This window comes from Aedes albopictus, chromosome 2 (genome assembly GCF_035046485.1).
Source record: "Aedes albopictus strain Foshan chromosome 2, AalbF5, whole genome shotgun sequence".
Classification (NCBI taxonomy): domain Eukaryota; kingdom Metazoa; phylum Arthropoda; class Insecta; order Diptera; family Culicidae; genus Aedes; species Aedes albopictus.
Genome location: NC_085137.1, coordinates 354,943,958 through 354,960,734, shown reverse-complemented (window position 1 = coordinate 354,960,734; position 16,777 = coordinate 354,943,958). Strand labels below are relative to the sequence as shown.

Genomic DNA, 16,777 nt, shown 5'->3' with positions numbered 1-16,777 from the left:
CTCTAAGAGGTATTTTTTTGAAGATAAACTAGACGTATACGCGTATATAAAACTTTTATTATACAGCTTTTGTCTTAAAAATAAGTTTAATTCAATTTTTCTTATAATCAACAGCTTTTCAACACTATCAAGGGATTTTTTCACCAGTCACGTACAATAAAAAGTATGACACTCTCAATATTTTTGATCAAAACACTGGATCGCGTCTAAGTTTCAAATAGATACTATAGAAATTATGAATAATCAAATAAAAGTATCATGAAAACAACTTGTTTAATTCAGGCGGTAGCCTTTACAATAAAATCAGCATCAAAAAATAATTCTCAAAATAATTTACACAGAAAAAAAAATTTTTTTGTTACTAAATGTAAAAATTGTGAAATGTTTGAAATGTCATAACTTTTTTGTTTATCAGTTTACCATCACCAAAATTTTATGGTAGATAGCTGATATAAAGGGCCATTTCCCCTAAAAAATTAACGTTGGTAAAAAGATAGGGTTTTGAGATATTTGAGTTTTTGTGACAAAAATCATATTTTTTTTAAGTAAAAAAATAATTTTTTACAGTGTATATTTTCTAAGGAATCATCATTTAGTTATCTAACTTTGCTGAAAAATTCATAACAATCGAAAAATCCGTTTTTGCTGTACAGCTTTTAGAATATTTTTGAGCTGTTTTAGCATACACCCTTCTGAAAAGTTAGTCGTGAGTGAATATGAAGGTTTGATATCGAAAAATGACGATTTAGATGAAATTGAAAAACTGTGCAAAGTTTCAGATATTTTTGAAATGGTCGCTCAGGATCGACTGACATGACTCCGTGGAATTCCTCTATAAGTCAAAGGACATAAATACTCTTCAAGGCATAAGACGCCCTTAACGAGTGTAGAATTAGCTTCAAGATATAAACACATAAATAACTGCCAAAAAAGACGCCCAAATTATATATTGATTAATTTGGGCGTCTTTTTTGGCAGTTTTTATTTATGTGTTTATATCTTGAAGCTAATTCTACACTCGTTAAGGGCGTCTTATGCCTTGAAGAGTATTTATGTCCTTTGACTTATATTTGAGATGCAAGGCCACATTTACTTAGATTTAAATATTGCCCTCATTCCTCTATTACAGAGTATTTTTATTGAAAAACAAACTTGATAAAATCACAAAATCTTTGCAAACATCGATACCATTGTAACTCTTTTTAGGCGTCGTTCACAAACCACATGCTATGCTTTTTGGCTCTACATAAATGTTGATAATTTCTACAAGGGTGAATCTTCAAGAAATTATGAGGGGCAAAACTGGCCAACGTGGTTTATGAACAGTCCCTTTAGGTAAATTAGAATTACACAAGTTTTCTCATCCAATTAGGGTGCAATCGAAATCGTCAAATTGATGTTCCTGATGCAACCTCAAGAAAAGCGCATCAGCTTGAATTGCACCGACATTCAGAAGATGACTCCATTGCATTGTGCAGCGATGTTCGATCACCCGGAAATCGTGGAATACCTCGTTCAGGAGGGAGCCGACATAAACGCATTGGACAAGGAGAACCGCTCTCCATTGCTACTTTCTGCGTCTCGTGGTGGGTGGAGGACAGTAATGGTTCTGATACGTCTCGGAGCCAACATAAGCTTGAAAGATGTGAATTCTCGGAATGTGCTGCATTTGGTCATCATGAACGGGGGACGGTTGGATGAGTTCGCCAAAGAGGTGAGCTGCACCCAATCCGAAACATACCTTTTGCTGCTTCTTAACGAAAAGGACGAAACTGGGTGCTCTCCTCTACACTACGCCAGTCGAGAAGGTCATATTAGGTCGCTAGAAAATCTAATCCGCCTTGGAGCATGCATCAATCTTAAAAATAACAATAACGAAAGCCCACTCCACTTTGCCGCTCGGTACGGTCGGTACAACACGGTGCGGCAACTGCTGGACTCGGAAAAGGGTACGTTTATCATCAACGAAAGCGACGGAGAAGGTCTCACCCCACTGCACATTGCATCTAAGGAGGGCCACACGCGAGTGGTGCAGCTCTTGCTCAATCGGGGAGCACTACTCCACCGGGACCATAACGGGCGTAATCCACTGCATCTGGCGGCGATGTCGGGATATACGCAAACGATTGAGCTCCTGCATTCGGTACATTCTCATTTGCTTGACCAAGTGGACAAAGATGGGGTAAGTAAACATAATTGGAAATAATTCGAATTTAGCACTCATGAATTCAAAAGATGACTGCAAACAAACTCCTGGTGGGAGCACGGCGATAGGACAACAAAGTTCATGATAAGTGGTTCGATAATCCTTGAATAACAGAAATCTGATTAACACCATGTTATAAATTATGCTGTAGCAGGTGCAGCACCATTGCGAATGGTTTTCGTTTTTCTTATCTTCTTTTTCTGATGCTTTCTTATCATCTCTTTAAACCTCTTCAAAATTTTATTCTTTTTTTTGTCCTTTATCTTATTTCTACCTGCCCTGAGTATATCAAAACTAAAGTTGAGCAACTAAAATGTTATAAGCTGTACTATATGTTTTTTGTCCACTATTTCATTTCCACAGAACACCGCACTCCATTTGGCAACGATGGAAAACAGACCGAACGCTGTGGTTCTTTTGCTGAGCCTGGGCTGCAAGTTGCTACACAACTATATGGACATGAGCGCTATAGACTATGCCATCTACTACAAATATCCGGAAGCTGCCCTGGCCATGGCGACCCACGAAGAACGGTCAGCCGAAGTGATGGCTCTGAAGTCGGACAAACATCCCTGCGTGACGCTGGCATTGATTGCATCGATGCCAAGAGTGTTCGAAGCTGTCCAGGATAATTGCATTTCGAAAGCGAACTGCAAGAAGGATTCCAAGAGCTTCTACGTAAGTACGAATTATGATGGGTTGAGTTTGACAATATTTATTTCTATAAAAGTAGTGAAAACATAATAACAAAGAAACCGTTTAGATAAAGTATAGCTTTAGCTGCCTACAATGCCCGACCATGTACGCCCAAATGGATTCACGAACGGGGGAAGCTGTCCAGATCTCCAAACCGATTCCCTTGCCTGCACTGAACGTAAGCTCGGTTTAAAGCAAAAGATGCATGCCAACTATCGTCTATTGAGAATCAATTTTCAATCTCTGTGTATATGCTCTGAATATTACAAACCTTTGATACGAGCACATTTTTATTAAGGCCTTAAAATAGCTTTTGTATAAAATGCCTAAATATTGGACATAAAGTATGCCAATCGTACTGCATTCGCAACGTTGAACAAACTTAATCATCATTGGCTCTATACAAAATTCTCCTTTATTTTGGTTTCAACTATCGTTTTAGCATGCAATTTTATTGTATAATACTGAAGTAGTAAAACGCATAGAGAATGCAGAGATTTTTCATCATAATCGTATAAGAGCAGTCATGTGCTTTTCTTTGGAGTCATATCAACCAGAAAGCATGCACTCTAGAGCTTCTCTACTTCTATCTCATTCATGTCACGATGTCACATTCTACTCTGATTATGCTCAGATAGAAATGAAAAGATTTTCAGCTTCGTGATCCGAGCGACGTAGAAACACTGTTTTTTTTTATCTTTATTCTTCTCATAGCTTTGGTTACGGTTCCCTACAGGACTATTATTCATTTAGTGTAGTATAGTGAAATCACCATTTGTGAACGAAAAAAATGAATTAAAAAAAACAATAATGGGATGAAATTTTTTATCTGATTTGGCTCACCGAATGAAAACAATAATTTTAACGTTGTTACGTTTGGGCTTTCATTCAGTCATCCTCAGAGACTAAAATGTCTTTTACAAAAATACATTATTTCAACAAACCTGAGTCGGACACATATTCTACAAAAGTATATGCAACTCTTGTATGACTTTTTTTTTTGCTAGAATCTTTCTAATTTCATGTAGAATAGCCTGATCATTCCTAAATTTAAGAATTTTGAATGCACTTTTCAAAAAGTTACAGCTAGTTGTCCATTTTTGAAAAATTGAAATTTTTGCCTGTCCCTGTGATTTTGTATATCTCCTGTACACTCGCCGTGTTTTTGATTTTTTCGTCTATCATGTTTCTGAATTGATGTTATGTCTTTATTACTTGTGGTATTGCAATGTTGATGATTTTCTTCGAATTTTTAACATATTCCTTTGAGCATTCTTGACGAAATTTCTCTGCAGATTTCAAGTGGAACCCTTTCAAAATATTTTGTTTAACTCCTGTCGAGGACTTTGATAAAGTCCTACTTTCAAGTGTGTCAAATTTGTTATTGGATTTGAGATAGATTTTTTATTAAGACCATTTCCTATAATTTCTGAAGATATTCTAAAGAACTTTGAGGACATTTTAAAGAAATTTGAATTATTTTCGGTAGATGTTCCTCAAATTTGCTGACAAACTTATTAGCATATTCGCTCTGATTTACTAGTTAAATTTCTTCTGACTTTTGGCCTGCAAATGAATGGTTGATTTCAGGCGAGAACCATTGTCAATTTTTCTCGTAATTTTCGAGACAAATATTTCTGCTACTCAGAATTTTCATACGATCTTATCAGATATTCTTCAGTAACTTTATTTATTGGAAATTTTGGAAATTCTATACCCGAGCAGAGGAGAATATCAAATTCATAACAACAGAATCACACAGCCTGTATTTATATCATAATTTGTTATTATTGACTAATCAAAGTATTACTTTTTTATAACATGTTTTGCTGAGCAATCTTATTTTGTTATGATCAAGTTATTGAGATTCGTTCATCAAATATCATTTTAATAATATTCTTTGTTGTAGACCAAGTTTTGTTATTATTCTACTATTGAAAATATACAAATTTGTGATGAACACAATAACAAGTTCTCAAATTCACTGCAAGATTCGTTGTTATTAAAATGCTATTGAATCTAACAAAACATCTTATTGAATTGGTCTTCCAGGAACATTTTTTTTGTTATGATTTTTGTTATTTTGCCGCTTGTGACAGAAAAGCTTATACCATAATGAGATGTGCTAATAACATGAAAATAACTGATTCCATTATACAGTTATTATGCCAAAATAACATATTTTATTATGCTGATGATATTCTCTTCTGCTCGGGTAACCCCTAAGACAAAACAATAGTTTAAGTCTAACTAGTTATTGGCAAATTCTGAGAACCATCATAGTACTTGTAATATTTTTTGTTGATTTTATTTAACCTCTATTACGTGTAGCTGAAAGATATTACGTGGGTGAAAGTCTCGCGGAGCACTTAGCAGTGCTTCACGGTGCACCAAGGTCTGAAAATCCCTGTGTTAGACTAATGTGGTCCGCTACAAAGTTGTACAATATACAGGGGGTGGCCAAAATGTTTGGAATAGGCAACTTTTTTATCTCTCACAAAAAAGCTCAACATGCTGTAACTTTTCATAGAGTGCGTCGAAAATTCTCAAATTTTGACTGATTATCACATCACCAACCATAGGCGACTCCCAGACTGACAATGTACCCTACTTTGACAGTCATTCCCTTCCCTCCTCGATGACCGTAAGGAAGTGGCCAGCGCCGTTATTAACATTACTAAAATTGGAAGCTCTCGAACTGTGCACATTGAGAATAGTAAGCTAATCCCAAGCCCTATTCATTTGTTCTTTGCGCAATTTTGATTGCTCTGTTCAATCAAGGAGTAGCAAATATGCGGTCATCTATGCTCATGCTCATGCTAAAACAATTGAGAATTCGACAATGATTTTTTATAAGGGCCTAACTGACTTGATCGATTTCTCTTTGTCGACTCTCTCTTTCGCTAATAACTTGATCAAAACGAACAAAATTCTTTATTCTTTTTGTTTCTATAGCAAGATGTAGTCATCTCTTTCGCATTTCAATAAAAAAAATTGGGAAAAGTCAATACACAATCTGTAATAACACAAAAAAAGGATCGATGAAGAGAAATCGAAAATGTCAGTTAGGCCCTAATGCAGAATCAGTGTCGAATTGTATGAAGCGTAAATATTGGCCAGACCATCCCCCCTTCAAATCTACGTGGTTTTAGAATGGTCCCCATGTATACCTGGATGCATCATCTAAATTTGGCAAATTTTGCATTTTTTTTCATCACAGAAAAAAATATGTAAATAAAATTCAGCGAGAAATCATGCACATGAAGGGAATGCTAGAGTTAGTGCATATTTACATGAGATATCATGTAAAATTACATTACCATCGTGTAAATTTCCGCCAACCATCGCGTAAACCATCATGGACTCCAACCAGTTACGTGACTATTAGCGGAAATTTACACGATTGTAACGTAATTTTACATGATAACTCATGTAAATATGCACTAACTCTAGCATTCCCTTTATGTGCATGATTTCTCGCTGAACTTTACATGAATATTTTTTTCTGTGATGTTATAAAATTATTGAATTTAGTTAACGAATTGATTTCTACCCCCGTCGTCACATGGTTGGGGATGTCTGACGTATAGGGGTCAACTGATTCAGGGCAACTTTCACAGGGGGATCATCAATTACATTGTTCCACAGCAGTCTTAGCAAACAAATTGCCCAGTGGCCACAAACATCGATTATTTCAACTATTGAATGAATGTAAACACTCAAAAGGGTCCACTATAGGTTCCGTCGGCAGCACGACAGATAACATGGAAATCAAATGGAGGGGTCCACTATAGGCGCCATTATAGGTAACATCGATGCATATTTCGCATATCACTGGAATAATTTATTAATGCTGTATGTTTGACGGTCTTAACATAAAAAGGGGACATAAAACTTGTTATAAAATACCACTTTGGAACAATCTAGCTATGTTACCTAAACAGCCGCAGAACTAAATTTTGATGACTTAGGGGTTCCACTACTAGCACCGAAACCCCAATCACATCAACAAGCAATGTTTGATGTTGTATTTGTTCCACACGACTTTCAGAAAAAAAGTGTCGTTCAGCACTATACAATGATAATGGTATAAATACAAGGTTGAACAGGATTAGGCCCCATTAGGTGCAACAGCAGAAATGTTTTTACAAAATTTAATTGTCCATTTTCAAAAGCTATGCGAGATCTTTTCGTTACGTCATTTTATACCATCAGCAGCGTTAGGAATGCTCACTCATTCTCACGAAAATGGAATTCTCCCTCACGCTCGATGTACATTCAAATTTTATAATCTGCTAGTTCGGACATAGCGTGCGCCAGTTTTCAGCGAAAATCTGGTTTGTGAAAACTCTCTTACGAAGAGGTGAAAGAAAGAATATTTTCACTCATTCTCAGAGCTAGGATAGGATGCGTCACGTAGTCAGCCAATTTGAGACCATTTTGCTGTCAAACGGAGACCAGACTGATCGAAATTGATAATCGTTTGCTGCTATCAAATCGCTTTGTTATTGGTTTGGTCGTGTTGCTAGTTTGTAGGTTTAGCATGTGATACCAATATTCAAAATCATTGTAGTTATCTATTCAAGTTTTATCGACTTAAAAATGTCAGCATTCAAATGTAAATCAACCTAAAGTGGCTCCTATGTCTGAACATTGATAAATGCCATTGATTTGGTGCAAAATAACTTGAATTTTTGATGTATTTCACTAAAAATGAAAGAACCTTTCGTTTGAAATCAATTTAACTAGCAAGTTGTGCTATTCCAATGCAATCCATGCAATGTGGTGCGAAATATGCATCCATATTTCAATCGTTAAATTTGAACGATTTAGAATAATGAAAAGTGGCAGCACTGGATTTCCATCGTCGACGAAATCGAACGAGGCAGGCGAATTTCTGTTGTGACATCCTGTCCTAGTCCCAGAGCTGCGAGATTTTAGCGCTGTTTGCAGATCAGAAGGAATTTTCCAGCCTATCTTGATGCATAGGAAATTCCTTGCCTGAACCGCCCAAGAAACCGGTTTTTCTTCAATCGCAGTACGCAGTTGGGAAGAAATGACAGTCCAAATGGCAGTCATCATAGGGCACTGCACTGTTTTGATTTTGTATTGGATTTTGACGTTTCTTGGCCTTGTTGTTTACAGAATTTCTGCAAGAGTGAAAGAGAACGAAAGAATTTCATGCAGTGCCCTATAGGGCCCTGCATGAAATTCTTTCCCTCTTTTTCACTCTTACAGACATTTTGTAAACAACAAGGCCAAGAAACGTCAAAATCCCATACAAAATCAAAACAATGCAGTGCCCTATAGAAGGTTTCTGCCAGGAATCGGTCAAGAAGTTTCTTGAGCGATTCCTTTTGAGTACGAAACTGGGCTTTTCGATTGCTTCGATTGCTCAATCATGTTGTCATTTTTTACTCCTATGACGACAACGGTGGTAGCTTTTATGGAGCAAATATATTCCCTTTATTCTGTGTAGAGACCACAATTTTGTTAATTTGCTTTGAAAATCTTCTCGTGAGAATTTGGCGAGTGAAAGTTTGGCTGAACGAAAAAGAATTATCCGCTGGTTGAAGTGATTTTCAGTGTTCATTTGTCGTTACTCCCTCATGCAAAAAAGTGAAAATAAACTCCGCTGGCGTGAGAATAACGTATTTCATATCACTGAAACGAAAATTACGAACCCTGATGATCAGTTTAGTTTGAAATTTGGAAAAATACATAATCTTGGGCAACTTGAAAATAGTTAGATTTAAAAAAAAGTAATCTTTAACAGTTGAAGTTTTGATAGAAAAAAAAAGATTATTCATAAATGGGCCTTTGGAGGAACAAATCATCAAAACAAAAGGTATAATGGTATACTTATAGGAATATTAACTCGTGTAACCCATCACTTATCTACATACACTGTCTATACCATTTTTCATTCCATGTATCTTCGACGCCACATAGATCAGATATTCCTTTCACGCGTATCAGAAATCTCAGGAGGAGATCGATAAAATAAGGAAAACACTCAACGATCCCAAGTGGCGCCCACCACCGTTGCATGTAGTCAATGTGAGTGGAATTTTTAAATTCGCCTTCTTCCACTGAAACACCATACATAACTTCATGGATGATTAATTAATCGTCAAACGTATGCTTTACAACCGTCATGCAACCCATTAATTAATTTCCCCAAAATGATGTATCATCGTGATCAAATCCATTTAATCTCATGCATGCCTTCATACGATGAATGACAAGTGGAGTTGAATTATCATCTGTTAGTAGCTTGTTGTCCTTAACCACTGTTAATAAAACACGCACCTAGTGGATTTACTGTGTTCAGTTGAAAAGTGGCATTCAACTAGTAAATAATTGCTTCATTCATTACTCTTTTATGTGTCCCCAACATTACCTTGAACTTCACCTTGCAATTGCATGCTCCATATGCTTCGTCATCACCTGACAATACCGCAACAATTATGAACGCATTGCACCTGAACTCCCCGCATATGATATTGAACTTTTCATCCTGTAAATGCTCTCGCACAGGCTATGGTAGCCCACGGACGTGTGGAGCTGCTCGCTCATCCGCTGAGCCAAAAATACCTGCAAATGAAATGGAACTCCTACGGAAAGTACTTCCATCTGGCCAATCTGCTGTTCTACAGCGTGTTCCTGCTATTTGTAACAGTGTTCACATCACAGCTCATGACAAACACACCGGTGCAATCATCCCTAAACAACGGCAACGTGAGTATCTACTGAAGGTGGAGGTGGCTGAGTAGCCATCAACTAGGAAATCCTTCTTCATCGTGGCGTTCAACCGTAATATTGTGCTAGTTTTCGAAATGATATGACCATTTAGATTTTACAACTACAGTTTTCAAAATGCACACTATCGTGCACACACGTGTCGTTGGTAAAGTAGTAGACCTCGTTTTCTATGATATTTAGTGTAGCCTCCAAGATAAAACCAAAAAACTCAGTTAATCCGCTAAAAAGCAATTCACAGACACCATGCGTCTCCATTGTATTGATGACACTGAACCTTTTGAAGAACTTGGTCATATCATTTTGAACAGCAGTTCAGTTGAAACCCGGAGTCAAAGCACGTTTAACCGCCATATATTAAAATTCCGTTCGTAGGAAACGACAACTTCAGCCGGCATCGCCGACAGCGAGCAAGACCAGCTTCAACCGGTAGCAATGGCCGCCCGTTCTGTTCACCGACCCTCCCTGCAATACAGGAACGAAACCTACCTGGCTGCCGAAGAGCACATGCCCATCACGACAGCAACCCTGGTCTCGGGAGTGGCCATCATCCTTTACATATTCTGCAACGCTCTGCGGGAGATCCTTCAGGTTTACCAGCAAAAGTGGCACTATCTGATTGAGCCCATTAATTTGGTGTCGTGGATTCTGTACTTGTCGGCGCTGATTATGGTGTGGCCCATGTTCAACGACGGCCGCTGCTACAGTGGAAACTTTTCGGCGGCATCCGTTACGGTGTTTCTGTCGTGGTTCAATTTGCTACTGTTTTTGCAACGGTTCGATCAGGTGAGTAGAAGATAAGGATATTTAGTTCACCCAACTAAATAATTTTCATGTTGATGAAGTTTGGTGATAACACCGGCGTATTTAAGGGGGCACATTTTAAGAAATCTACAATATATGACAAGAATTTATATTTTCAAGAGCTGACATCTTAGCCATGCTACAACATATAAATTTAATGAAATAAAAGTCCTTCAAATAATTATTTATATAAATGCCAAAAAAACAAAATAATTGTACAGCAGCGCCATCTAGCTGATGTACAACTGTTTGTGGTTTCAGGTATGGTTTCAGAGGCATTTCAAACCGTTTCAGAGCGCATCAAGGCGTTTCTACACAGAAAGAAATTCTGACACCTACATTTCACGTAAATATTAGAACGCTTAAATTTCATTCTATTTGATTGGATTTTACATAAAAGAATCTCTCGCACGCAAAATTGTAAGCAATCTCCATACTGCAGGCAACCTGTAATTTTACAATCCGATGGAGAATTGTGTTGAAAGCGATGGAGGTCAATTTGTTACAGCGAACTCGATGTAACAATTTTGAACTGTGTAGGCATTTCATGAGCTTTCATAAGGCGCTTCACAGGTTTTGAGGGGCTTCACAGGCTCTTATGTAAAATTCAAGTGAATTTTGTGGGGGGTTTCAGTTGCGTTTCAATGCGTTTCAAAGGCGATTCAAAACGTTTTAACCCTTCAGCGCGCGCGCTGTTGTAAAAAGTACAACACTACAAAAAAAACTCCGCTTTTCGTATACAGCGCGAGCGCGGTGCAGTTTCGGTTGCTTGATGGCGTGCGTCCTAGAAGGTTAAGGAGGGTTCGGAGCAGGCTTGTAAACATTAGACACTTTTCACTACCTTCGTTTCGTTGCCGCGGTCGGATGTCAGCTTGCTTTGTTATATTCGTGCGCGACCGCTACCTCTTACACACAACACGAGCGGTAGAACGAAGATCAATAAACAGAAAAACGAATCAAACCAATGTTGTCTGACACGATGATATTTGTCTAATTCCAGCTTTTCGCTTGATTTCAGCCAATTTTGTTATGATTGGTATAATATTAGTTTATTCGTCTGTGATAAATCGATTACGACACATACATTCAGCCAAAACAGCTCCCTTTATGGGAAAGACAGGGATAACAAAACCGAACCATCTCAGAAGACGCAATCGTGGTCAAGGGCATTCATTTGACATTTTTGTTTCGTACAGTAGTTTGATCGCTTGTGTTGCAAATGTTGGAGACAAAGGCAGCCGAATATCGACGAAAGGGTGTCAAAGACTGTGATCGCTAACAAGACTGGTTCGGAGGCTTCACAAGCCCTAAGATAACCTACAATTTTTCAGGGCGATTCAGGGCTATTCAAGGGAATAGGGTGCTTCGCAGGCTCTGAGGTGAGCTACAGGGAATTTCAAGGGAGATTCAGAAACGTTTCAAGACATATCAAAGAATCTTTAGACGTTTCAGGGCGTACTTTGCAGGCTCTCAAGTAAGCTTCAAAGCGATTTCAGGGGGACTTTCGATGCTTTTAATATCATTTCAAGGCACGGTACTTTAAGGGCGATTCAGGAGCTACCAGAAGGGTTTGGGTGACCTCATGGGCTCTCAGGTGGGCTCCAGAAGGGGTTCAGGGGTAGTTTCAGTAGCGTTTCAGAGCGTATCAAGGCGTTTCTCAGCGTTATACGCCGTTTCAAGGCGTTCAAGGCAAGATTATAACGAAATGAGATATAAAAAATCAAGATAATAAAATCAAATTATATCACATGTTGTGATAAAGCAGTTATAAATATATTGGGTAAAAACTAAGTAGTGTAAAAATTATCTCATTTTTGGGTAATCAGTTTTTAGAGTGACATTTTATTTTTAGTAAAAAGTTATTGGCATCAAAAAACTTCTCCACATAGTATACATAAAACCCAGGGATTCGAACCTAGGACGGCTAGAACCTAGAACAGGAGCTCGTCGTTTTTACCAGTGAGGCCATCGCAGCATTTGAAGTGAGGGGCGATATATGCTGAATTGGTTTTTCATATTGGTAGCTCCTCTATTAATAGACTCGCTGATCCAACATACCGGAGAGGGAAAGTATGACGTCACCATACCCAGTTATGACGTCACAATGTACGTTACTACATCCCATTTAGTCCATCAGCTTCAATGTCGTGTGCGCTTTTTTTTTTTACTTAATCATTTATTTAAGGCTCATGCGCCAACAGGCATAACGGAGCCGAATTCAGTTAAAACTATTTACAATTTCATGTGTTTGTCTTATAAACTATGTTAGTTTTGGGGAACCGAAAAACTCGCGGTTTGGTCGAGGTTAGGGGGGAACAAAAATATTTGAGGAAAGGATAGGGTGTTGGGGTTTTTCGTTGACACGTGACAGCTAAGTGTGGCGTATTGCTGCTGGTCAAACGTAGAGTGGACAAACAACCTGTAACGATACAAACATACGATTTTCGAAGGGACACGAGGTGGACAAGTGGAGCAACAAGACTGGGTATATCAAACAAAGTCACGAGGCGGACAAGTGGAACAACAAGACGGGGATATCAAACGAAGACTTCAGCTTGCTTCAAGAAGTCGTACACAAGCTTCATATACTCAAGATCAAGTTTACCCAACACATCTCTAATGTCTTCCTTTTCTGGTTTCCCTCGGGCCCTGAGGGATGCACATAAATCGGATCTGGCAATACCGTATTCGGGACATTCCCACACAACATGGTTGATATCTTGATAGCCTGCACCACAGCTACAACGATTGCTATCTGTGAGCCCTATTCGATAGAAATGCGAGCCCAGAGAGTAGTGATTGGACATAAGTCGACACATTATCTTGATAAAATCTCGACCCATATCCAACCCCTTGAACCACGCCGTCTTCGATACCTGTAAGAGAATTGAATGTAACCACCTGCCCAACTCTCCTGCATCCCATTTTTGTTGCCAACTGACCAAGGCATGCTGACGAGCAATCGAAAAAAATTCATTAAAGACGATATGACGCTCATAAATATCGCCTTCCATAGCGCCCACCTTGGCGAGTGAGTCCGCTTTCTCATTGCCCGGGATCGAGCAATGCGAAGGGACCCAAACCAAGGTGATGTTATATGCTTGATTCGATAGAGCACTCAAAAATGATCGTATTTCGCTTAGGAAATACGTGGAGTGCTTTACCGGCCTCATTGAACGAATAGCCTCAATTGAACTGAGGCTATCCGTGAAAATGAAATATTGATCAGAGGGAAGAGAGGCGATTCGCTCTAATGCGTAGTGTATAGCCGCTAATTCTGCGACATATACTGAGCAAGGACTTTGAAGTTTATAGGCGGCGCTATGAAGCTCATTAAATACACCAAATCCAGTGGAATCATTTGTTTTTGACCCGTCAGTGAAAAACCTTCTGTCACAACTGATATGACCAAACTTGCTTGCAAAAATTTTTGGAATGTGCTCCGATTGGAGCGGATCTGGGATTCCACGGATTTCTTGCATCATGGTCAGATCAAAACCTATAGTGGAATTGGAGAAGTCTGGGAAGCAATCGCGGTTGGGAACACGGTGCTCCATTTACCGTTATTATAAAATAAAATATACCATCAAAACCTGAAACGCCATTCTCTTTATTTATCTATCCTACACCTCTGGGCAAATTTTTAAAATCATCGTTGGGCGAAATTTTGAGTTACGCCCTTTCAAAGGGCCTAACCTCTAAAAAATCGTGTTTTCTATAGAATAACATCACATTTCATAACAGAATCATGAATTAAAGGCATCAATAACATAAATTATCATGAATAATATTGAAATTCGGTAGTATGCATCCATATAAATATTAGTGAAGTGCATTTTTTATCCAAATTGGTCATTACGTCAATATATGGTAGGTTTTCTTAGGGCCTATAGAAAACAAACATTTCATCGGCGGAACAATTCAATTAAAAGTATATTGTACTGTGATTCCATATGTCTATAGATGTTCAGTCAAGGCGATAGTATTCGCATGCATCTAGCTCCAACATTTCAAAAGGACGTAACTGATCTTCAACACAATATCTTCTCCCATAGCTTTAGATCGTATCTCATCTTTCCCAGGACACCAACAACCACTATCGGAAAGAATTTCATTTTCCCCGTCCAGTAGTAGTTGTACATTGCGTCGGAGAGATAAAGGTTTGGTTTCGGCAAGCAGTTTCGCGTTTTTGAAATGTTATCACCGATTGAGTTTAAATAAGGGCGAAAGTAACATGATTGATTTCTCTTCATCGACTCTCTCTTCTGCAAATTAAAGTGACAAGATGCAAATTCAATCGATTTTTATCACACTTAGACGCTAGATTGCACCGCAACCTAGCGATTTATGACCAAAAAGTGCAATCATACTTGCACCTTGTTACTTTAATTTTAAGAAGAGAGTGTCGATGAAGAGAACTCGCTCATGTTACTTTCGCCCTTATTTAACCCGGGAGCGGTCGCGTCGTGTACTGAGTACACGCACCATGAAAAATGCACGCTTGTGATACACAGTATGAACGTAGTGCCGTTGTAGGTAGTCGAAAACGCGACTGCTCGAGGGTTAAACTCAATCTATACTAACATTTGAAAAGTGCGTAACAACCATTGAAAATATCTGCTTCTTCAGATCCTCCTGAGCGTATTTCCCATTATTCTCGTAAGCTCTAGCCAGTAACAGGAAGAGCAGTCTCCCCTCTATCTGATAACAGGATAAATTTGCATGAATGAATTGAAACACGCCTAGGAGAGACGGGAGGAGTTGAGGCGTTCAACGATTTTTCCGCCCTTTTCACATATTAGTCTAGAGAGCGTACACTCTCTATACAGCAAATCAGGCCAAACATTTCAATAGGTCCTATCTGCATTTGAGATGCTCTCTTTGTTCACTTTCTCTTTCAATTATTGCAATGTAATGATACACTTTTCCAATACTTTTTCAGTACAAATCAAAAGACGATTGTTTTAACCATCGTTCAATGCAAGGAGACAATCATAATACAAATAAACAGCTGAGATATTAACGAAAGAGAGGGAAATCAAAGAGAGCCTCTCTTTTGCAGATAGGACCTTTAGACATGTTTGGCCTGAAATCTGCTTTAAAAACAATAGTCAAATATGGGCAACCATAAATTAAACAAAAGGAAATATGTCTGTGTGCCAAATATCTTAAGTTATAACTTATAAGAATAGAAAACCAAAAGCATTACAAGGCTAAAAGACAAAAAGTCTAAACAGGCTTCAAATAATCGAACATAATATGCTGCATGAAAATTCTCTCTTTTTTTAATATGTAGGTAAGGCCTTTTGTTCCTACTAATTTTACTAAAGTTTTGCAAAAATGTAAGTAGTTATGCGCGGTTCCATTTAACTGTTTCGGTGTCTTCTGCGCGGTCAATCCTTAGCTATTTTCCGCACTTATCGTAGACGACACGAACACGATATGATGTACTGGCGACGATCTATGAGCGATTTTGAACATTTTTGCGCGATAATCTACGGTTAAACGCGCAATATTGTCTTTCGTTTTTTTTTTTCATTTCTATGTTTTGTCTTCTCAGCCTCAGTATTTTAAAAGGGCGTAACAACTTTCCAAAACAATACCTTTTTTTAAAAGCTATGGCATGGCACTTCTAAACGAAAAGAATGCTCCTCTTTTGATGGCTTACATTAGAGGGGTGACTTGCAATCTACATCCATATAAGAAGGTGCGGTATCAAAAAGCAGTTACGCCCTTTTGAAATGCTGAAGCTGATGACAAAACATACAAATGAAAAAAAAATTGAAAGACAAAAGGTAAAATAAAAGTAAAATTAGTAGGGACAAAAGGTCTTAACTACATATTTTGAAAGAAGAAAACATTTTCACCCTGTAAATTATGTTTGAATATGTGTTGCCTGTTCCTACTTTGTGTCCTTTGGCCTTTCCATATTTTGGTTTTCTATTCTTGAAACTTAAGATATTTGGCACACAGACATCTTTCTTTTTGTTTAATTTATGGTTGCCCATATTTTTGACTATTGTTTTTAAAGCAAATTTGTTGTGTAGAGAGTGTACGCGGTGCTAACATTCCAAAAAGGCGAAACTTCTTGCCGAAACCAAACCTTTATTTAAATGTTGGTGCTGTATGCATGGGAATACTATCGCCTTGACTGAGAGTAATATGAACATCTATAGACATATGGAATCACAATACAATATACCAACTTTTAATTGAATTGTTACACCGATGAAGTGTTTGTTTTCTACAGGCCCTAAGAACACCTACCGTATGTTGGCGTAATGACTAATTTTGATAGAAAATGCACTC

The 16,777-nt window shown here is 38.1% G+C and overlaps 1 protein-coding gene across 15 annotated transcripts in view; it reads left to right on the top strand.

Annotated features, from left to right (window-relative positions):
- Nucleotides 1–16,777, top strand: part of LOC115253829 (transient receptor potential cation channel subfamily A member 1) — a 105,054-nt gene that overhangs the window by 62,160 nt on the left and 26,117 nt on the right. For 12 of the 15 annotated variants that reach the window (XM_062852769.1, XM_062852779.1, XM_062852773.1 and 9 more), the window contains 5 exons: nt 1,373–2,182; nt 2,570–2,884; nt 2,970–3,080; nt 9,443–9,643; nt 10,040–10,450. In XM_062852769.1, the coding sequence (XP_062708753.1) occupies nt 1,373–2,182; nt 2,570–2,884; nt 2,970–3,080; nt 9,443–9,643; nt 10,040–10,450 (1,848 nt within the window). Of the gene's footprint in view, nt 1–1,372; nt 2,183–2,569; nt 2,885–2,969; nt 3,081–8,854; nt 8,963–9,442; nt 9,644–10,039; nt 10,451–16,777 lie in introns of all 15 variants that reach the window. The other 3 variants (XM_062852770.1, XM_062852781.1, XM_062852771.1) reach the window with 2 other exon arrangements.